Source organism: Staurois parvus, unplaced genomic scaffold (assembly GCF_062004578.1).
Source record: "Staurois parvus isolate SC_StPar_1 unplaced genomic scaffold, SC_StPar_1.0 ptg003718l, whole genome shotgun sequence".
Lineage (NCBI taxonomy): Eukaryota > Metazoa > Chordata > Amphibia > Anura > Ranidae > Staurois > Staurois parvus.
The window spans coordinates 1-24,329 of record NW_028321514.1 but is presented as its reverse complement, the minus strand read 5'-3'; the positions used below and the strand labels follow the sequence as shown (position 1 = coordinate 24,329).

General features: G+C 46.2%; 1 protein-coding gene across 1 annotated transcript in view; it reads left to right on the top strand.

Annotated features, from left to right (window-relative positions):
* LOC149427492 (protein zwilch homolog) overlaps nt 1-22,968 on the top strand; it is a gene marked incomplete at both ends in the record, with an annotated part of 30,646 nt that extends 7,678 nt beyond the window's left edge. The window contains 4 exons of the mRNA XM_089667971.1: nt 2,524-2,629; nt 7,365-7,444; nt 16,885-17,041; nt 22,940-22,968. Of these exons, the coding sequence (XP_089524097.1) occupies nt 2,524-2,629; nt 7,365-7,444; nt 16,885-17,041; nt 22,940-22,968 (372 nt within the window). The remainder of the gene's footprint in view (nt 1-2,523; nt 2,630-7,364; nt 7,445-16,884; nt 17,042-22,939) is intronic.
* Nucleotides 22,969-24,329: the final 1,361 nt, after the last annotated feature.

Sequence of the window (24,329 nt, the reverse complement as noted above, 5' to 3'; positions counted from 1 at the left end):
AAAATGGAGGGTGTTTCAATTTTTTATGTCACACGGTATTTGCGCAGCAAATGCAAATTTTAGAGGGAAATAATAAATTTTATTGCAAATATTCTTCAAACCTTTAATAGCGTAAAATACCTTCAATATCTTGTAAGCACGATTAGGACCTCCAACCTTTGCAGTGTATTGGGCCTACTGTATGTCTTAGCATCTTCTTCTACGTGCGGCTGTGGCCTCTATCCTTTGATAGTGTAGAGACCTACAGTATATAACCAGCATCTTCTTGTAGGCATGACTAGGACCTCCATCCTTGACTAGTATGTAAGGCATATGCCTTCAGGATCCTCTTGTACGCATGACTAGGACCTCCATCCTTGACTAGTATGTAAGGCATACTCCTTCAGGATCCTCTTGTAGGCATGACTAGGACCTCCATCCTTGACTAGTATGTAAGGCATACTCTTTCAGGATCCTCTTGAAGGCGTGACTAGGACCTCCATCCTTGACTAGTATGTAAGGCATACTCCTTCAGGATCCTCTTGTAGGCATGACTAGGACCTCCATCCTTGATTAGTATGTAAGGCATACTCCTTCAGGATCCTCTTGTAGGCATGACTAGGACTTCCATCCTTGACTAGTATGTAAGGCATACTCCTTCAGGATCCTCTTGTAGGCATGACTAGGACCTCCATCCTTGATTAGCATGCAAGGCATACTCCTTCAGGATCCTCTTGTTGGTATGACTAAGACCTCCATCTTTGACTAGTATGTAAGGCATACTCCTTCAGGATCCTCTTGTAGGCATGACTAGGACCTCCATCCTTAACTTGTGTTAAATACCTATGTCTCCAATATCTTCTTGTAGGCATGACTAGGACCTCCATCCGGAAAGAGTGTATCAAGCCTACTGTATGGCGTAGAATCTTCTAGTAGGCACGGCTGAGGCCTCTATCCTTTGACAGTGTAGGACCTACAGTATGTCTCCAGCATCTTCTTGTAGGCATGACTAGGGCCTCGATCATTGACTGGCATGTAAAGCCTACTCCTTCAGGATCCTCTTGTAGACATGGCTGGGACCTCCATCCTTTAGGCCTTACATGCTAGTCAAGGAAGAACCTCTATCCTTGACTAGCATGTAAGGCCTACTCCTTTAGGATCCTCTTGTAGACCTGGCTGGGGCCTCTATCCATCAATCCTTCAATAGTGTTAAATACCTACTGTGACAGACCCAACTGGGACAGGGGTTTTTGGATGGGACTGCAGGCTAGCCTCTTGCTTGCTACCTTAAGAGAGTCATAGTTACTCCCGCCGTTTTCCCACAACACCTATGTCTCCAATATCTTCTTGTAGATATGACTGGGACCTCCATCCTTCACTAGCATGTAAGCCCTTTGCCTTCAGCATCTTTTTGTAGGCATGGTAGGGAAATCCATCTTTATGAAGTATATGCGACCTTTGCTTAAGAGGGTCATAGTTACTCCCGCCGTTTTCCCACAACACCTATGTCTCCAATATCTTCTTGTAGGTATGACTGGGACCTCCATCCTTCACTAGCATGTAAGCCCTATGCCTTCAGCATTTTTTTTGTAGGCATGGTAGGTAAATCCATCTTTATGAAGTATATGCGACCTTTGCTTAAGAGGGTCATAGTTACTCCCGCCGGTTTCCCACAACACCTATGTCTCCAATATCTTCTTGTAGGTATGACTGGGACCTCCATCTTTCACTAGCATGTAAGCCCTATGCCTTCAGCATTTTTTTTGTAGGCATGGTAGGGAAATCCATCTTTATGAAGTATATGCGACCTTTGCTTAAGAGGGTCATAGTTACTCCCGCCGGTTTCCCACAACACCTATGTCTCCAATATCTTCTTGTAGGAATGACTGGGACCTCCATCCTTCACTAGCATGTAAGCCCTATGCCTTCAGCATCTTTTTGTAGGCATGGTAGGGAAATCCATCTTTATGTAGTATATGCAACCTTTGCTTCCTCCTCGTAGGCATGGCTGAGACCGCCATCCATTTTGTAAGGTATACAACCTGTCTCCACTCTTTTCTTATAGACGTGAACAGGGATCTCCATCCTTCAGTAGCATATGAGGCCCATGCTTTGCATTCATGACTAAAACCTCCATCCTTCTGTTACTTTCACATCTTTGTCCCTTGGACAAAAAGGTTCCTATACTCATACAGCAAATAGACTGAAGTCTCATTACATTTCTCTTTCAGTGGAAAGTCTTTCATCAATGGGGGCAATTAATACAAAGTGTCTGAGACAAACTTTGTCTCAACTGGAGCACAACTAGCCTGCTTTTAAAAAAGATAGAAGCTGATTGATTTCTGTAGGCAAAAGCACCAGTTAGGACTTGTCTCAGACACAGACTGACCTTTTGAAACGGAAAATGATGCATACTTTTTATTATGAAATGCAAATGGTTGACTAATGTGTTGCCAATTTAATATGTGTATTTTTAAACTGAATTTTTTTTTTTAAGTTTTTTTTTGCCTTTAGAGTCTAATTCTGTTTATTATATCATTCTAGAAAGTCAAGAGTGACGCGGCAGAAGTAGAGAGTGCCATCCATTCTTTTCTTACAGAACGTGGAGATCTGGACTTTGCTGAGATGTTGTGGTGCAAGATGAGGAATAGTAGGTGGCACCATTTTATAGTAAAACTGATATATAGGCAGGTTAAAACACATTGTAGTCCAGGTATGTGTTTAACCACTTCCCGTCCGGCCCATGTACATAAATGGCTGGACGGGAGCAGTGCAGGAGCTGGTGGCTATTTATAAACTGGCTGTGCACGCACCCTGGCAGCGCGCGGCACCGCAATCCGGTGCCCGATGTGTCCTACGGACACACTGCAACACCGATCGCTGTACGGGACCTCTGTGCGAGGTCCCGATCATGTGATCACTGATTGGCCAATCACTGATCACATGAATAGTAGTAAGCAAGATGTCACTTGCTGATATCATTGCTTACTACTAGTGAAATCTGTGAATGATCAGAGGTCACATGGTACAAGGATATTCACTTGTACCATATGACAAGCTGTGACCAATCACAGCTTTCACAATGGCTGCAGGAATGCAGCCAGAGAGGAGAAAAGATTGTTTTTACAGCCTTTATGGGTGTAAAAGCAATCCGTGTAAGAAAAAAATCTTCATCACCACACATAAATAGTACAGTGTCACTATGGCGACACTGTACTGCTAGGGTGACAGTATGTTAAAAAAAGTATAAAAAAAAAGTCAAAAAAATTTTGAAAAATATAATTTTTGGTTATAAGCTAATTTGGTTTTTTTTTTTTTTTTTTACTGTAAAAAAAAATAAATAAATAATAGAAAAAAATTAAAAATGTTTAAAAATTATAATTGTGGTTATAAACTAATTTGGGTTTTTTTTTTTTTTTTTACTAAAAAGATAACGGAATAAATTTTGGCCAAGATTTATGATGAAATATTATTTATTTGCAAAATTTTATAAGAAAAACACTTTTTTTCAAAATGTTTGGACTTTTTCATTTCTATAGCAAAAAAATAAAAATCCCAGCGGTGAATAAATGCCATTAAAATAAAGTTTTATCTATCTAAAAAAAAAATGCAAAAAAATTCATATGGGTACAGTGTTGCATGACCGCGCAATTGTCATTCAAAAAAATGCGACAGCACTGAAAGCTGGCCTGGACAGGAAGGGGGTGAAAGTGTCCGGACTGGAAGTGGTTAATAAATACAGAAAATGTGTTTTTTATTTTTTATATACATAAGGTGTAAATACCTGAATATGACTTTATATTCGTGTGCTGCAACCGACTTCAAAGGAACACTCAAACTGGAAGAGTAACTGTATATAACAGGGGTGCTAAACTTAATTTCGTCATGGGTTGCATCATCATTATGGTCGCCCTCAAAGGGCTGGTTTTATCTCCATGACTAGACGTCCCTAGCATAGCCCCCCCCCCCCCACATCAGATTTCAAGAGACCCCCACCATCTGAGGTCTAGAGCAGTGTTTCTCAATCTCTTTTCAGTCAAGGCACCCTTTAAAATTATGGGCAGTCCCGTGGCACCCCTTAAAAATATGGACAGTCTAGAGCAGTGGTTCCCAACCCTTTAATACAGATCCTCATGTTGTGGTGACCCCCCAACCATAAAATATTTTAGTTGCTACTTCATAACTGTAATTTTGCTACTATTTTTAATTGTAATGTAAATATCTGATATGCAGGATGTATTTTCATCGTTACAAATTGAACATAATTAAAGCATAGATCACACAAACAATTATAATAATTCGTGAAGTGTTTTACCTCCAATACTTCTGCTTTCTGCACAGTAGCTGCTTTCTGCACAGTAGCTGCTTTCTGCACAGTAGCTGCTTTCTGCACAGTAGCTGCTTTCTACACAGCAGCAATATGTGTTTTCCAATGGTATTAGGTGACCCCTGTGAAAGGGTCATTTGACCCCCCAAAGGGGTCGCGACCCACAGGTTGAGAACCACTGGTCTAGAGGCACCCCTTTCTAAAATGGGGTACCTCTAGACTACATCATTTTAAAAGGGCACCCTATTCTAAAATGTGAAAAACTATTCTAATATAACGCAGCTACATCCACACACGTAGGACACCCAACATTAGAGGTGATTTATTCTTCCAAATCAAATACACTTTTGCACACTGGTACTGACTAGTATGCCAATGTTTCTCTTCTCCCTCAGTTTTTATCCATCACTGAGCTAATGTGACCCCAGCACTGATGGAGGGGGCCAGAAGAGGGTCAAATTAGAATGCTGTGCAGGCAGCTGTCATCCTCCTTATCAACTGATGATGTCATTGGTCGTCAGGACGCCGGCGGATAGAAGGTGGTAATGGTGCACAATGAAAACCTGTGGCTTTGTGTAACTAAAAGGCCGGCTTGTTCCACCAGCTGGCTTGTATACAAGTTTTGGGTAATTTTTAGACATTTGGCCAAGGCACCCCTGAAGAAACCTCAAGGCACCCCAGGGTTCCTGGGCACCCTGGTTGAGAGAGGCTGGTCTAGAGCCCCCCACCTTCCCTTACATCGCAATGCACTCGCCTTACTTTGTGCCGCTGCTGGGAAGACGTCGGGTGGAGCTGGGAAGCAGAAAGTGCAGGGTCTGGAGGAGGCAGGGGCGGACTGACCATTTGGAAACTCGTGCACTGCCTGGGGACCCCATGAGATGCCCCTGGTACCTTTTTCATAGGCTTTTTTGAGTTTGGGCAAGGACACAGGTGCCCCATGATCCCCTATTGCCTGGGGGCCCCATGAGTTGTCAGTCCGCCCCTGGAAGGAGGGCTGGAGTTCAGCCGCTGAATCCTGAGACCAGGGGGGAGGAGACAAAGGGGTGCTGCCAGCTGCAAAGGATCTGTAGGAGGACTGCTGAGACAGGATGGGGGCAGACGAGCCACTCCGCAGCTGCACAAAGAAATGCAGGATCTGGTGGTGGAGTTTCGTCGTCCTCTCTGTTGCCGACTGCTGAGACAAGGTGGGGGTGAAGGTGAGGGAGGTGCCACAGCTGCAAGAGAGGTGCGAGGGCCACATGAAGTTACTTGGTGGGCCTTGTGTTTGACACGTGGCATACAAGGCGAGTTTACACAGTGGATATTGCTCTCCAAAAGAAGGAAATTTGAATATTTCGTGAACTTTGCTGCAACAGACACAAACAAATACCTAAAACCCTAACTGGATCACATTTCGTTTGCGGAATACTGTGTATCGTTAATGGTTGACTTTTTTCTTTTTTTTGTTTAAATAGTTTTTTTAACCACTTGCCTTCCAGCCGCTGTTTATAAACGGCAGGACAGTGGCAGTCCAGGGGTGGATTGCTGGTCATAAACGGCACCCGCATTTTCAAGCTGTGCGCTCTCCCTGGGAGCGTGCAGCACCGTGATCCGGTGCCCGCTGTTTCCTCCGGACACATTGGAACACCGAGGTCTTTGCGAGGTCCCGATCATGTGATCACTGATTGGCCAATCAGTGATCACATGCAGGGTAGTAAGCAAGATGTCGCTTCTGACATCATTGCTTACTATGTGTGAAATCTGTGAATGATCACCAAGGTCACATGGTACAGGGCTATTCACAACAGCCTTGTACCATGTGACAAGCTATGACCAATCACAGCTCACACAGCATTGCTCAATGGCTGCAAGAATGCAGCCAGAGAGAAGGAGAAATGATTGCTTTTACATCCTTTATAGGTGTAAAAGCAATTAGTGTAAAAAAAAAAAAAAATCTTCATCAACCCCCACAAGTAGTACAGTGTCACCATGGTGACACTGTACTGCTAGGGTGACAGTATGTAAAAAAAAAAAAAAAATAGAAAAACAAAAAAAATAAAAATGTAAATTTTTTTTTTTAAATTATAATTTTTGGTTATAAACTAATTTGGGTTATTTTTTTTTTTTTACTAAAAAGATAACTGCATAAATTTTGGCCAAGATTTATGATGAAATATTATTTATTTGCAAAATTTTATAAGAATAACACTTTGTTTCAAAATTTTTGGACTTTTTCATTTATATAGCAAAAAAAAGTAAAAAATCCCAGTGGTGAATAAATACCACCAAAATAAAGTTTTATCTGTCTCAAATAATGTTAACAAATTCATATGGGTACAGTGTTGCATGACCGCGCAATTGTCATTCAAACTGTGATAGCGCTGAAAGCTGAAAATTGGCCTGGACAGGAAGGGGGTGAAAGTGTCCGGACTGGAAGGGGGGAAAGTGTCCGGACTGGAAGGGGGGAGGGAAAGTGTCCGGACTGGAAGGGGGGGGGGAAGTGTCCGGACTGGAAGGGGGGGGAAAGTGTCCGGACTGGAAGGGGGGGGGAAAGTGTCCGGACTGGAAGGGGGGGGGAAAGTGTCCGGACTGGAAGGGGGGGGAAAGTGTCCGGACTGGAAGGGGGGGGAAAGTGTCCGGACTGGAAGGGGGGGGAAAGTGTCCGGACTGGAAGGGGGGGGAAAGTGTCCGGACTGGAAGGGGGGGGAAAGTGTCCGGACTGGAAGGGGGGGGAAAGTGTCCGGACTGGAAGGGGGGGGGAAAGTGTCCGGACTGGAAGGGGGGGGGAAAGTGTCCGGACTGGAAGGGGGGGGAAAGTGTCCGGACTGGAAGGGGGGGGGAAAGTGTCCGGACTGGAAGGGGGGGGGAAAGTGTCCGGACTGGAAGGGGGGGGGAAAGTGTCCGGACTGGAAGGGGGGGGAAAGTGTCCGGACTGGAAGGGGGGGAAAGTGTCCGGACTGGAAGGGGTTAAATCCATCGGTACATGTTGATGCCATTGATCTCCTGCAGCCTCATTGCAACCACTTCCGACAACTGAATGCTAATGAAGCTTTTTTTTCTTTTGTGTTTTTATATGAAGGTGTCTCCTGTTACCAAGATGTTGTAACCTGCTTTTCTCTGGTCATCCAGGCTATGAGACATGGCGAAGTGCACCCCTGGGTAAGCAACCGGAAGTGACGTCACCACACTTCCGTCCTGCGCATCGCGTCACGAGTCACGTGACGTCTTCAGAGTTCACACCTGTGTGGTGCGGCACATCGCATGTGATCCGCACAGGAACCGCACCGCATTCCTGTGCAAATCGCATGCGAATTCTATGCAGTGCGATTTGAGCTATATATTTTGTATGGTTCAAATCGCACCGCATCTGCACCAAAAAGGTGCAGGGCCCTTTTTTTTTTTTTGGTCTGCACTAGAATAGAATCACATGGATATTCACATCCATGCGATCCGATTCTGCACATCGCACCGTGTTTTGCGAATCGATTTGGGGGTGTTGTTAACTTAACATACACACCCGCAGCGGTTCACATGAACGGGGTGTGATTGTGATGCGGTGCGGAATTCGCACTGAAAACGCTGCGATTTCCACACCGCATCAGTGCAAACCCAGGCTAAAGCAGAAGGTCACCAGTGGATATATTTTAAAGCGGAGTTCCACTCACCTGTCAAAAAATATGTCGGCAGCTACAAAAACTGTAGCTGCTGACTTTTAAAAAGCAGCCACTTACCTGTCCCTCGGTCCCGTGGTGTGTCCCCCGCAGCTCGTTTCACCGGCCTTCCTGGATTCCAGGAGGCCGGCATCTTCAGTGTGGGCACCCGGCTGTGATAGCTTGCGGCGTCACATCCAGATACCCACTGCGCGAGTAGCGCTGCGCTTCATGAATGGTCCTGTAGTCTTCTGGGACCTGTCATGTGTCCCAAAAGACTACAGGAAGGGAGGACACCTTCAGTTTCCGATCGTCTAGGCGATCGGACAGGAAATGGGAGCGGGTACCTGTCAAATTCGGGTACCTGCTCCCCCCCGCCCCCCAAAGGTGCCAATCCTTAATGGAGAGTGGGGGAGCAGTCCTTAAAGTGTAACTTCCCCTTTTGGGTGGAGCTCCGCTTTTACGTTTGGAGATTTTTGCATAACAGACTGTTTGGGGCTTTATTATTATTATTATTATTATTATTATACAGTATTTATAAAGCGCCAATAGTTCGCTCAGCGCTGTACGTTACAAAGAGGGACAGAACATGTGACAGAACAATACCAATACAATGCAAAACATGAGGGGATTGAGGGCCCTGCTCCTTGGAGCTTACAATCTAGGAGGGGGGGGATAGTGGTACAGGAGGAGATGGCTGTGGGGGATGGGGTGGTAGGAAGAGTGGAGGAGGTTGGCAGGTTAGCAGGGGGTGGGGTAGGCTTCCCTGAAGAGGTGGGTTTTCAGGGTGCGCTTAAAGGAGAAGCGAGTAGGTGATAATCTGATGGGTTGGGGCAGGGAGTTCCAGACGATGGGTGACACCCTGGAGAAGTCCTGGAGGCGGGCATGGGAGGAGGAGACCAGGGAACTAGAGAGAAGGAGGTCTTGTGAGGAGCGGAGTGTGCGTGTTGGGTGGTACTTGGATATTAGGTCAGTGATGTAGTTCGGGGCAGTATGGTGGACGGCTTTGTACGTCAGTGTTAGGATTTTGAATTTGATCCGTTGCGCAATCGGAAGCCAGTGGAGGGATTGGCAGAGGGGGGTGGCGGACACTGAGTGGAGGCCAGTGGAGGGATTGGCAGAGGGGGGTGGCGGAGACGGAGCGGTTGGAAAGGTGAATGAGTCTGGCAGCCGTATTCAGGATGGACTGAAGCGGGGATAGCCAGCGGCGAGGCAGGCCAGTGAGGAGGGAGTTGCAGTAGTCGAGTCGTGATATCATGAGGGAGTGGATGAGCCGTTTAGTGGTTTCTGGGGTTAGGAATGGACATATTTTGGCGATGTTGCGGAGGTGGAGTCTAGATTGGACTTGGGGCTGGAAGGATAGGTTGGAGTCCAGAATGACACCCAGTACTCTGGCCTGTGGGGCGGGTTTGATGGTGGCGTTGTTGGATGTGATGGAGAAGTCAATGGGGGGTGGTGTCCGGGCTGGGGGGAAGACAAGAAACTCTGTATTATTTTAATACCTTTACCCTCGGTTCATATATATGTGGCCGTGCGGGCCGCACTTTGCGCGGGAACGAGAGCCCATTCATTTGAATGGACTCACGTGCCCATGACACTCAGGGAAGAAGTCCCTGCACTACTTCTGAAAACACAGCCGAGGTTCCCAGTACGGTTGTGTTTCCCAGTGCGGGCGACGTGCCATTAGAACTAATGACACCCACCCGTGGGTCCGCATTCCTCTGTGCGGGTGGTGCAGCTGCACGGATTTTCGTGCGGATCCGCAGCCGCACCACCTGCATAGATGTGAACCTAGCCTTATTTTTCACTTTACTTTTTTGCACTCTTTTTAGACACATGATCCGATCACTTGATGGTGGAAGAAGTGCTAACCATTTAGCCACTGTGCTGCCTTTATGTATGTTCATTTACAAGCACTGTATTATATTTATGTTTGTGTCACTATTTTGAGTGCTACCCAGCCGGGTGTTTACTTCTTTTTTTTATATTATGCACTTAAGTTCATTTCCACCTTATATTAGTTTGTTGTTATTGAGGGGGGCACTCTGGCGGGTGTTTCCTTTTTACATTTATTATTTTTGCACTTATCACTCATGATTGGTATGGAGTTATAGAAGTCTTGTGACATTTGATTTATCTATTATTTCACTTGGATTATATTTAAGGCAGTTGCACGGCATCAATTTATATATTTATTTGATTGATTGGTTTGTGGGAACACATTTGGGTACTTGTAGCAGCTCGTAATCGCAGGGTCTGGCAGCAAGGATATATTCCCCTTATTTAACAGTCCAGTATGTTGTTGTTTGTGTTTTTTGGTTTTTTGTTTTTTTGTATTCTTTTATTTTTTTATTTCAGGCACTTATATAGCGCCATCAATTTACACAGCGCTTTACATATATATTGTACATTCACATCAGTCCCTAACCCTCAAGGGGTGTACAATCTAAGGTCCCTAACCCTCAAGGGGTGTACAATCTAAGGTCCCTAACCCTCAAGGGGTGTACAATCTAAGGTCCCTAACCCTCAAGGGGTGTACAATCTAAGGTCCCTAACCCTCAAGGGGCGTACAATCTAAAGTCCCCAACTCACATTCATACATACACATACTAGGGCCAATTTAGACAGGAGCCAATTCACCTCCCAGCATGTCTTTTGGAGGTTGGGAGGAAACCAGAGTACCCGGAGGAAACCCACGCAGGCACAGGGAGAACATGCAAACTCCAGGCAGGTGGTGCCGTGGTTGGGATTCGAACCAACGACCCTAGTGCTGCCAGGCGTAAGTGCTAACCAGTTAGCCACTGTTAGTCTGTGCATCTCTCCAACGTGAGGGCTGGCTTTGTATGATGTGTTTGAAGTGTACTTTCATAGCAGAACCACAGATTTCTATTTGCCTAAATCGGCTTGACAAATTTGCTATGAATCTAAGGGCCAACTAAAAAAAAAACCGTTAGGAGCCAGTTTTATTTTTTAGTGTAGCATGGATTGTCAGTCCCTGGGGCAAGGCAACTTTTGGGTGACCAGCTTCACGCGATGCAATTTGCCACACGGCGATCACGGCAAAACCGCACCACGTTTTAGGTGCCATTGACCATAATGCATTTTAGGATCACATTGATTCAGCCACATTCCCAAACCACCCAGGTGTGAATGGAGCCTCCCTGGTTCACACATATGCGGATTCAAACTCACAGATTCGCATGACAGGCTAGATATTATGTGTTCCTGTTGAGGTGGTTCACACAGATGCGATGTACATGCCTTTCGTTTTGAGTGGCATTGCGAAAAGGGTCCTGTGTGCGTTTGTAGCGGTGTGTTCCAGATTCGCAGTTGATAGATTAGAGTGGCATGCGCAGATAAGTGTTCACATAGGATTGCTATTGACAGGCATTTTTGCATTGAAGTCGAGGGGAGGCGATTTTGCATTGCTGTCAATGGGAGGCGATTTTGCATTGCTGTCAATGGGAAGCGATTTTGCATTGCTGTCAATGGGAGGCGATTTTGCATTGCTGTCAATGGGAGGCGATTTTGCATTGCTGTCAATGGGAGGCGATTTTGCATTGCTGTCAATGGGAGGCGATTTTGCATTGCTGTCAATGGGAGGCGATTTTGCATTGCTGTCAATGGGAGGCGATTTTGCATTGCTGTCAATGGGAGGCGATTTTGCATTGCTGTCAATGGGAGGCGATTTTGCATTGCTGTCAATGGGAGGCGATTTTGCATTGCTGTCAATACGAGGCGATTGTGCACTGAAGTCAATACGAGGCGATTGTGCACTGAAGTCAATACGAGGCGATTGTGCACTGAAGTCAATACGAGGCGATTGTGCACTGAAGTCAATACGAGGCGATTGTGCACTGAAGTCAATACGAGGCGATTGTGCACTGAAGTCAATACGGGGCGATTGTGCACTGAAGTCAATACGAGGCGATTGTGCACTGAAGTCAATACGGGGCGATTGTGCACTGAAGTCAATACGGGGCGATTGTGCACTGAAGTCAATACGGGGCGATTGTGCACTGAAGTCAATACGGGGCGATTGTGCACTGAAGTCAATACGGGGCGATTGTGCACTGAAGTCAATACGGGGCGATTGTGCACTGAAGTCAATACGGGGCGATTGTGCACTGAAGTCAATACGGGGCGATTGTGCACTGAAGTCAATACGGGGCGATTGTGCACTGAAGTCAATACGGGGCGATTGTGCACTGAAGTCAATACGGGGCGATTGTGCACTGAAGTCAATACGGGGCGATTGTGCACTGAAGTCAATACGGGGCGATTGTGCACTGAAGTCAATACGGGGCGATTGTGCACTGAAGTCAATACGGGGCGATTGTGCACTGAAGTCAATACGGGGCGATTGTGCACTGAAGTCAATACGGGGCGATTGTGCACTGAAGTCAATACGGGGCGATTGTGCACTGAAGTCAATACGGGGCGATTGTGCACTGAAGTCAATACGGGGCGATTGTGCACTGAAGTCAATACGGGGCGATTGTGCACTGAAGTCAATACGGGGCGATTGTGCACTGAAGTCAATACGGGGCGATTGTGCACTGAAGTCAATACGGGGCGATTGTGCACTGAAGTCAATACGGGGCGATTGTGCACTGAAGTCAATACGGGGCGATTGTGCACTGAAGTCAATACGGGGCGATTGTGCACTGAAGTCAATACGGGGCGATTGTGCACTGAAGTCAATACGGGGCGATTGTGCACTGAAGTCAATACGGGGCGATTGTGCACTGAAGTCAATACGGGGCGATTGTGCACTGAAGTCAATACGGGGCGATTGTGCACTGAAGTCAATACGGGGCGATTGTGCACTGAAGTCAATACGGGGCGATTGTGCACTGAAGTCAATACGGGGCGATTGTGCACTGAAGTCAATACGGGGCGATTGTGCACTGAAGTCAATACGGGGCGATTGTGCACTGAAGTCAATACGGGGCGATTGTGCACTGAAGTCAATACGGGGCGATTGTGCACTGAAGTCAATACGGGGCGATTGTGCACTGAAGTCAATACGGGGCGATTGTGCACTGAAGTCAATACGGGGCGATTGTGCACTGAAGTCAATACGGGGCGATTGTGCACTGAAGTCAATACGGGGCGATTGTGCACTGAAGTCAATACGGGGCGATTGTGCACTGAAGTCAATACGGGGCGATTGTGCACTGAAGTCAATACGGGGCGATTGTGCACTGAAGTCAATACGGGGCGATTGTGCACTGAAGTCAATACGGGGCGATTGTGCACTGAAGTCAATACGGGGCGATTGTGCACTGAAGTCAATACGGGGCGATTGTGCACTGAAGTCAATACGGGGCGATTGTGCACTGAAGTCAATACGGGGCGATTGTGCACTGAAGTCAATACGAGGCGATTTTTTTGCATTGAAGTCAATACGAGGCGATTTTTTTGCATTGAAGTCAATACGAGGCGATTTTTTGCATTGAAGTCAATACGAGGCGATTTTTTGCATTGAAGTCAATACGAGGCGATTTTTTGCATTGAAGTCAATACGAGGCGATTTTTTGCATTGAAGTCAAAACGAGGCGATTTTTTGCATTGAAGTCAATACGAGGCGATTTTTGCATTGAAGTCAAAACGAGGCGATTTTTGCATTGAAGTCAAAACGAGGCGATTTTTGCATTGAAGTCAAAACGAGGCGATTTTTGCATTGAAGTCAAAACGAGGCGATTTTTGCATTGAAGTCAAAACGAGGCGATTTTTGCATTGAAGTCAAAACGAGGCGATTTTTGCATTGAAGTCAAAACGAGGCGATTTTTGCATTGAAGTCAAAACGAGGCGATTTTTGCATTGAAGTCAAAACGAGGCGATTTTTGCATTGAAGTCAAAACGAGGCGATTTTTGCATTGAAGTCAAAACGAGGCGATTTTTGCATTGAAGTCAAAACGAGGCGATTTTTGCATTGAAGTCAAAACGAGGCGATTTTTGCATTGAAGTCAAAACGAGGCGATTTTTGCATTGAAGTCAAAACGAGGCGATTTTTGCATTGAAGTCAAAACGAGGCGATTTTTGCATTGAAGTCAAAACGAGGCGATTTTTGCATTGAAGTCAAAACGAGGCGATTTTTGCATTGAAGTCAAAACGAGGCGATTTTTGCATTGAAGTCAAAACGAGGCGATTTTTGCATTGAAGTCAAAACGAGGCGATTTTTGCATTGAAGTCAAAACGAGGCGATTTTTGCATTGAAGTCAAAACGAGGCGATTTTTGCATTGAAGTCAAAACGAGGCGATTTTTGCATTGAAGTCAAAACGAGGCGATTTTTGCATTGAAGTCAAAACGAGGCGATTTTTGCATTGAAGTCAAAACGAGGCGATTTTTGCATTGAAGTCAAAACGAGGCGATTTTTGCATTGAAGTCAAAACGAGGCGATTTTTGCATTGAAGTCAATACGAGGCGATTTTTGCATTGAAGTCAATACGAGGCGATTGTGCGAACCCAGGCACCAGAAAGCAATTTCTAGTCTCCATGGTGACCTGGCGCCTGGGATTTGACAAACCCTGGCCTAAATCATTTGGAGTAAAGACTGTTCTGAAGCGGGTTGAAATCAGTTCATGTTGCAGGAAAAAGCAGGTCAAATTCAGCTCCTTGACCATATGCACATCTTACAGTGGAATGTCACTCTGTCGGTCAACATTGACAATCTCTAATTCTTATGTTGGTAGCTTTAGTAAATAGGTAGGAAGGTTTTTTTATATTTACTTGTTTTAATTTTTTTTTTTTTTTTACATTTCTTCAGTTACTTCCTAGTGTCTGGCCTAGGCAAAGATGTCATACATCCCAGAAGTCTTCATGGAGGGGAGGGGGGCTTTCTCAGCTAGGCACACCCCCCTCCCCCCTGTGTCTGCATGCCTGGGCTAACCCTAGGTTCACATCTGTGCGGGTGGTGCTGCTGTGGATCCGCACGAAAATCCATGCAGCCGCACCACCCGCATAGAGAATTGCAGACCCGCAGGTGGGTGCCATTAGGCACGCCACCCGCACTGGAAACTGCAACTGTACTGGGAACCTCGGCTGCGTTTTCCAAAGAAGTGCAGGGACTTCTTTCCCTGCGTGTCACGGGCACGGGAGTCCATTCAAATGAATGGTCTCTCGTGCCCGTGCAAACCACGGACCGCACGGCCGCATAGGTATGAACCGGGATAAGGGAAGATGGATTCCAGTAACTAAATGCTCCATGAATCATCTGCCCCTAATTGGGATGGCCACAGCCAGAATTGCTAGGGGGGGGGGGGGTGTTTTTCTAAGTGATTTTCAAAATAAATCATGGAGACGTGGATGGATGGGGGAATTTGCCTTTGAATATGAAAATTGAATGAGATAGCATTTTTGGTTTGTGGTGCTCAGATGCCGTGTTGTTCTGCTTTAATTAGCACGTCATGTGATTGCAGATTGCAGCATTCCTATACAAAGGTGGTCTATGCAGCCCAGAGACATTTGTCACCAGAACAGGTGCTAGTAGACATTTTTACCTCCTGGGCCAGTGACCGCTATAAGAGGTTTTGATTTTCCATCACTTTCTGTTCTGGTGACCATTTTGCTGCGATTATTATTATACAGGATTTATATAGTGCCAACCGTTTACACAGCGCTTTACAGCATCAGGGCAGACAAGGCAATTATGATACAAATTCATACAGGAGGGATCAGAGGGCCTTGCTCACATTAGAGGGTTGTGAAGAACCGTCCCTTTGTGATAACATTTTGCCCTTTCCATTCCGGTTTTATCCTTTTGTTAAAGCGGAGTTCCACTCACCCTGTCAAAAAATAAGTCGGCTTATACAAAAACTGTAGCTGCTGACTTTTAAAAAACAGCTACTTACCTGTCCTGCGGTGTGTCCCCCGTGGAGGGGTTGCCAGAGAGGTGTGGCAGACCATGAACGGTTGGTAAGATGGATGAACCTGGCAGACTTTGGGTGACCGTATCTCCGGAAACCATGGGTGCTAGGATCGTTGGTAGCCCAGTATCTCCTGTGCATGTTCCCAAATTTGGGGTCTCTAGACCCCATGGTTCCCGACAGGTTCCACTCCAAGCTGGCCAAACTTGCCCATAGACTCCCATGTTAAAGTTGGCGGTTGGCTCCGGTCGGCTCTGCTCACTTTGGGCGACCGTATCTCCGGAACCATTAGGTCTAGAGACCCCAAATTTCACCTCTGAGTTCCTGAGAACAATTGGAACAAATTGTATATCTCTGATTTTTTTTTTTTATCACCTTTGGTCAACCGCAAACAAGTACACGTTTTCCCTTTAGTTTGTGGTTCGAATTCCAGTACTAGAGAAAATCGGAGATAGCCAATTTATTGGAAAGAAGTGTACAATTCTAATGAGCCTACCTTTGAGGTCGTGGCATGCATGGTTCGGGAGATACAAGCGTTCAAAGCGAACAGAACCGATTACCGGAACCTTCCAGTTTGAGTACCGGGACCGAAACCAGTACAGGGGTTCCCAGAGATGTAAGCCACGTTTTCATAATGGACTGGAGGGGGAATAGCCTATGCAAAGGTAAGCCAATGAGGAGGGAGATGACCAGGGAGTGAGTTAGAATCTTTCTGGTGTCATTGGTTAGGAAGGGGCGTATCTTGGAGATATTGGGGAGGTTGAGGCAGCAATCTTTGGACAGTGATTGGCTGTGAGGCCAAAAGGATAGCTCAGAGTCCAGGATTACACCTAGAACCTTGGCATGCGGGGGACAGGTTGAAGGTTGAGTCAAATGTTTTTGACAGAAAGAGGTCGAGAGAGCGAGTCTCTCAGGCGGTGACAAAAATGAAAGCCCAAAGTAAGTTCCAACTACCTACCTTACCTTTTTAGGTTTTCACTACAGATACATTTAAATCTTGCAATGTAGGTCTGTTTTTAGTTTGCCTGCTTTCCTTCTCCCAATGCCAATGTAATTTTTCGCAACTGCCGTTTGCAGATCCATCGTGGGAGCAGCAGTACCCTGAGCCACCTAATACAACAATCGTACCATGGAAAGATGCAAAGTGTCCCTCTTTCAGGCCTTACTCCTATCCGCATGCTGCTTGAAATTGGCCTAGACAAGATGAAAAAAGACTACATGAACTCCTTTATAGGTTAGCACTGAAAACCTTTGATCTGCGTAATTCTGTACGAGGAATGTTTTATGGTGTTAAAGCCCCGCTCTGTGATAACCCCCCCCCCCCCATCCCTTCCTACTAGCCGATAACTTAAAAAACCGAAAACTTCATCTTCAGATTTTCTTTACTTACATGTAGCCATGGTCATGTGATTCTACAACCCCTGAGTCTTCTCCTTCTGTGTACTTCCTGCATGGGTCCTTTGTTGGGTGTCAACGACGCTACCTGCGTGACGTGAACACTTCCCATAGGATGGCCAGTGGTGGGGTCCTCTCAGCATTGAGGAGAAGGTGGAAGGGGTATGGAGCCTTTATGGGTGTAAAAGCAATCGGTGTAAACAAAAAAAATCTTCATCACCCCCCACTGCTAGGGTGACAGAATGTTTATAAAAAAAATACAAATAATAATAATATAGAAAAATAAAATAAAAATGTAAAAAAATTATAATTTTTGGTTATAAACTAATTTTGAGTTATTTTTTTTACTAAAAAGATAAGTGAATACATTTTGGCCAAGATTTATGAAGAAAAATTATTTATTTGCAAAATTTTATAAGAAAAAACTTTTTTTTCAAAATTCTTGGACTTTATCATTTATATAGCGAAAAACATAAAAATCCCAGTGGTGAATAAATACCAGCAAAATAAAGTTTTATCTGTCTCAAATGCTAAAAAATTCATATGGGTACAGTGTTGCATGACCGCGCAATTGTCATTCAACGTGTGATAGCGCTGAAAGCTGAAAATTGGCCTGGACAGGAAGGGGGTGAAAGTGTCCGAACTGGAAGGGGGTGAAAGTGTCCGAACTGGAAGGGGGTGAAAGTGTCCGGACTGGAAGGGGGGGAAAGTGTCCGGACTGGAAGGGGGGGAAAGTGTCCGGACTGGAAGGGGGGGGGAAGTGTCCGGACTGGAAGGGGGGAAAGTGTCCGGACTGGAAGGGGGGGAAAGTGTCCGGACTGGAAGGGGGGGAAAGTGTCCGGACTGGAAGGGGGGGAAAGTGTCCGGACTGGAAGGGGGGGAAAGTGTCCGGACTGGAAGGGGGGGAAAGTGTCCGGACTGGAAGGGGGGGAAAGTGTCCGGACTGGAAGGGGGGGAAAGTGTCCGGACTGGAAGGGGGGGAAAGTGTCCGGACTGGAAGGGGGGGAAAGTGTCCGGACTGGAAGGGGGGGAAAGTGTCCGGACTGGAAGGGGGGGAAAGTGTCCGGACTGGAAGGGGGGGAAAGTGTCCGGACTGGAAGGGGGGGAAAGTGTCCGGACTGGAAGGGGGGGAAAGTGTCCGGACTGGAAGGGGGGGAAAGTGTCCGGACTGGAAGGGGGGGAAAGTGTCCGGACTGGAAGGGGGGGAAAGTGTCCGGACTGGAAGGGGGGGAAAGTGTCCGGACTGGAAGGGGGGGAAAGTGTCCGGACTGGAAGGGGGGGAAAGTGTCCGGACTGGAAGGGGGGGAAAGTGTCCGGACTGGAAGGGGGGGAAAGTGTCCGGACTGGAAGGGGGGGAAAGTGTCCGGACTGGAAGGGGGGGAAAGTGTCCGGACTGGAAGGGGGGGAAAGTGTCCGGACTGGAAGGGGGGGAAAGTGTCCGGACTGGAAGGGGGGGAAAGTGTCCGGACTGGAAGGGGGGGAAAGTGTCCGGACTGGAAGGGGGGGAAAGTGTCCGGACTGGAAGGGGGGGGAAAGTGTCCGGACTGGAAGGGGGGGAAAGTGTCCGGACTGGAAGGGGGGGAAAGTGTCCGGACTGGAAGGGGGGGAAAGTGTCCGAACTGGAAGTGGTTAATAGGAGGATGGATGATGAATATATATTGATAAAATGTACTTTTCCGCAGCAACTAGTCCGACAGTTCTTTTCCAGAGATCATAAAAAATAGTGTAGCGCTCTTAGCATATAAAAAAAAATGTGCCTAATACACAATATTGAATCCTAAAATAAATAGATCAATATATAATATTCCTCCATAGACAATAGTGACAAAAAAAAAAAGTGCCAAACTAAGATTCCAAAAAGAAATCTATCACCCACTTAAAAAATACGTGTACCCACATACAAATAATATGTGACTAATACTTCACACAGACATATATATAATGTACACACACCTACTAAATTAGGCAATAAAAAATTCCAAAAAAACTTTATCCAATAAGGGAACTCTACATATAATTTACAGTGCTCACACAGTGCAAAAAAAGTGTCCTCTTTGTTGAGAAACAATCTTAACAATGTCCTTTGTGGAAATGAATAAAATCATGCAATGTGCAATAGTGATAAATAAATCCGTGACTGTGTCAAAAAAAACTCTTCTATTATCGGCTAGATTGCCTCCTCACCTCCTCCCAATGACCCCAAGGGGCCAACAGGCTTGCAGGATCACCCTGGATCCTTGATTTATAATGGCCAGCAGCTTCCTTCCTTCCCTGGATCTCCTTTATGGGGCTCCTATTGCCCCTGATCAGCCAAGGTGGTTCTGAAGGATAACAGCTCACCAATGAGCCAGTGAGCCAAGAAAAACCTCTAAGTGTAGTACTTCAATAAACTTGTTTATTCAAAAAGTAAAGAGTAGCACTCACATTTCAAGCAGTCCTCCCTCCTCACTGATGTGTGGGTACACTGCATGTGAATGGGACTTCCTGGGTGTAGCAAAATGGCGCCGCACGCCGGAAGTGCGTGACCACGCACCGGAACTACGGACTCGCGAACCTACGCGTTACGTCACCGTCTGCTCGTGACTTCCTCGGGGTTTTATGATTTATTGACACTTACAGGTTCTATACTTCCATTTCATAGCGCAGGAGGATTTCTGACCATTTTGTCTTTTCCAGAGATGCATTTATTTGGATAAAGATACTTGTAACAGATGACAAAAATCCAATCTATCATACCAAACATGGAGATACTACACCATCCAGCATATGTCCGATCTATAATGCTAGGTAGCTTCCATGCATGCAATGATGCGAGTTATGATCTATACCTGTACGTCCATATTAATGAAAGGAAAAAGCTCCCCTCTCAGCCAAAATAACTTCCATTGAAATGCAGTTTACTGGAGGGGTTTCTGATTGGCTGACACTTTTGATCTGACATGAAAAGACTTCACTTTAGTCATTACTATAGATAACAATTAAGGTCACCCCCCCCGAGTCTAATTACCATCAAATACTTATTGTATGGTCAAGTCACATTCTTTATCATCCTTAAACATGGAAACAATGTACCCTCTGAAATGTCTAATTAGATAAACAGGTGATTCCCCAAATACCTTGCATAAAATGAACATAGCAAAGCGTTCTTTTGATGTGTAAAGTGGTCTTGTCACTGGCCTGTACAAGAATGAACAGTATGACAGGCCATAGATGGGCCATTTATCGGCTTAATTTTCGGCCGTAAAACGAAAAATCGGTCGGCCCCATTGCCGAAGCTGCCACCCATGTCCACGAAAAATGGCTGTTTTTTTGGGATTTTCCAGCATGACCGATAAAAATAAATGAGGAGATCCGCGAAAAACAGCCGACGGGTTGGTCCCACTAATGGCGTGATTATTGGTGGATAAACGGCCCGTCTATGGCCTGCATAAGTGTTTCAATATCTATCTATCCTCTCTCTCTCTCATATACTGTGTGTATTTATGTGTGTATATATATATATATATATATGTATATATATATATATATATAGAGAGAGAGAGAGAGAGAGAGAGAGAGAGAGAGAGAGAGAGAGAGAGAGAGAGAGAGAGAGAGAGAGAGAGAGAGAGAGAGAGAGAGAGATTTTCGCACCATAAGACGCACTTTTTTCCCCCCAAAAAAAGGAGGGAAAATGTCAGTGCGTCTTATGAAGCGAATATAAAGCGGCTGGTCTGGTATTTCCGCTGCCACCATGTCAGAATACCGGGCCGGCAGCTCAGCTGTTCTCTGCGGCAGGAACTCACCTGTTCCTCAGTCCAGCGCTGTAGTCTTCCCACGCCGGCTTCTTCTCGCGCTGGCATCTGTGACAGCCGGGTGCCCACTGCGCATGCGCGAGAAGCGCTGCGCTTTGTGAATGGTCCAGTGTCTTCTGGGACACATGACAGGTCCCAAAAGACGCCGGGCCATTCACAAAGCGCAGCGCTTCTCGCGCATGCGCAGTGGGCACCTGGCTGTCAAAGTTGGGTGCCCACAGTATAGGAAGGAGAACTCCGTGGAAGTGGGAGCGGGTGCCTGTCAAATTCAGGTACCCGCCAAATTCAGGTGCCCGCTCCCCCTCCCTCCCTCCCTAAAGGTCCACAGTCTCTGGTCATCCCCTGTACTGTCGGCAGTCTCCGGTCATCCCCTGTACTGTCGGCAGTCTCCGGTCATCCCCTGTACTGTCGGCAGTCTCCGGTCATCCCCTGTACTGTCGGCAGTCTCCGGTCATCCCCTGTACTGTCGGCAGTCTCCGGTCATCCCCTGTACTGTCGGCAGTCTCCGGTCATCCCCTGTACTGTCGGCAGTCTCCGGTCATCCCCTGTACTGTCGGCAGTCTCCGGTCATCCCCTGTACTGTCGGCAGTCTCCGGTCATCCCCTGTACTGTCGGCAGTCTCCGGTCATCCCCTGTACTGCATCGGCAGTCTCCGGTCATCCCCTGTACTGCATCCGGCAGTCTCTGGTCATCCCCTGTACTGCATCCGCAGTCTCTGGTCATCCCCTGTACTGCATCCGCAGTCTCTGGTCATCCCCTGTACTGCATCCGCAGTCTCTGGTCATCCCCTGTACTGCATCCGCAGTCTCTGGTCATCTCCTGTACTATGTCTGCAGTCCATTGGTTCAGAATATTTTACATATATAATTATAATATCCCTACAGTCCCCGCTGTACCAATCTCGGACTCTCTCTTTTAAGGTTAAGTTCACCTTCGGGAACAAGTTACGTGTTACACCCGTTTTTAGGGTGGAACATATAACATTTTCCCAATACTGCAGCCACCGCCTGCTGCCCCCCCCCCCCCCATAACAAGTACGAGGCAAAGTTCCCCATACTAGCTGTCACTTTTTAAAAACTGCAAGACCGTGCGGGGCTCCGCCCACACAGCCGCTCCCTTCATTTACAGTGTTCTGTGAATGGGTGAACTACAAGTCCTGGCAGCCTTAGCGTCTGTCGGATTGTAATTCTCAATGAACTACCCTGGCACTATGGAGAGCTGTGATATTTCATTGAATCTTCCTGTCGGTATATCTGCATACATCCTGTACGGGCAAACACATATACTGACAGATCCGATTGTTGGTGCAATGCTTTATAAGCTCCTGCAACGAGAAATAATATATACATTTTTACCTAAAAAAGTGCATTTGTTATTTTTAGTCAAAAGGTGAACTTATCCTTTTAAAGTCTTGATAGTTTTCAGAGGCAGTTTGATGAGATCTGCCCGATTTAACCCTAGATTGCTGCACTACCACACTGCAGTCGCATGGATTGCAAGCGTTTGCGGTCCCATTGAACTAAGGCAAAATTGAAAAGCTGTGCCGCTTTTCAAACTCTGCAGCCCAAATTAAAAAATGCTTTGGCCAGGGCATGTGAACAGCCTCGTCTGGTTGGGCAGCCAGTGGGTGGTAAAACCACAGCTCGGCCACCTGTTGTTTGTTTTTTTTTTTTTTTCTAACCTCCAAACACCCATCTGAAAGAGATCGATTTCATGAACATTTGTACCTATTGTTCCCAGCACCAGATGTTTTGTTTTCTATATGTCTGTCTTCTTATGGGCCTTGCTAAGTCCAAGATTAATATTGACCAGAATTAAATTTGGCCCTCCACAGCAGTCTCAGTTTCAAATGTGGCCCCTTGGGAATATTAATTGCACACTTTAGAAAGAGAAGTGGTCTGCACTCACTTGATTTCATTATGTAACAGGATATTTCTCTTCTACAGGTCGAGAACTCGCAACTTTTAACTACTTGGTAAGTTTATTAGTAGATTTGTTCTGTTTATAAGTCTTGAGAAAGTAGAATTACCCCCCCCCCCCCCCCCCCCCGGTCTCACCAATCCCGACTTTGAAATTGTACGACTTACAGTGAAGTGGATGACCTGCTGATTTTCAGATGTGATTTGCAATTTCTATGCAAAATCGCACCAAAAGTAGTGCATGCTCCACTTTAGAAATCAGTGCAGCTCCAACCAAGTGGACACCGCACCGATATGTATGCTGTAATTGCGGACAATAGGGTGCGACTTGCCATGCGATTTGCAAGTCGTATGGCATACAAATCGCATGCTAAGTTGTACCCAGTGTGACCGGGGACTTAGTCTTGGTCCACAGCTGTGCTGCTTCGAATTCGCACTACTTCAACGCGACTTCGAAGCCGACTATCCGTGCGATTTCATGGCTTGCTGACATCTCTGCAACTTCTTTTAACCGATGTCAATGCACGTTGTTTATGAAGTTGCACAGAATGAGTGCAGGAAAAGTTTTCAAAGTCGCTGCGAATGGTTCCATTGCCGCAAATGGGATGCGACTTTGAACTGTCAAGTCACAGTGGTGTTAAGGCACATTGATTTATTGTAGTAGTTTTGTGAAAAATGGAACTTCAATTGGTGGTGATTGAAACTGCTGCAAACTTTTATTTCTTTGTTTTTTTTGTCACGTTACAATTAGGAACTGTGTGCAGACGTTCAATAAAAATGCAAAGCAAGATGTGTTAAATGTATGCATCAGCATATACGAAAAGCAAAGGGACCATTTATATATATATATATATATATATATATATATAATTATTATTATACAGTATTTATAAAGCGCCAATAGTTCACTCAGCGCTGTACATTACAAAGGGGGACAGAACATGTGACAGAACAATAACAATACAATGCGATACATGAGGGGATCGAGGGCCCTGCTCTTTGGAGCTTACAATCTAGGAGGGAGGGGATGGTGGCACAGGAGGAGATAGCTGTGGGGGATGGGGTGGTAGGAAGAGTGGAGGAGGTCAGCAAGTTAGCAGGGGGTGGGGTAGGCTTCCCTGAAGAGGTGGGTTTTCAGGGTGCGCCTAAAGGAGAGGAGAGTAGGTGATAATCTGATGGGTTGGGGCAGGGAGTTCCAGAGGATGGGTGACACCCTGGAGAAGTCCTGGAGGCGGGCGTGGGAGGAGGAAACCAGGGAACTAGAGAGAAGTATAGGGGAACTATATATTCGCCTAGGTGGATGCAGCATTGGTCTGATGCTGCATCTGTGCCCCGCCACTTCTAAGATCGAGAGCTGAGGGATCAAAAACCGCTAATTTGCTCAATTCTCGGTCTTCACTGGGCATGAGAGCAGTGA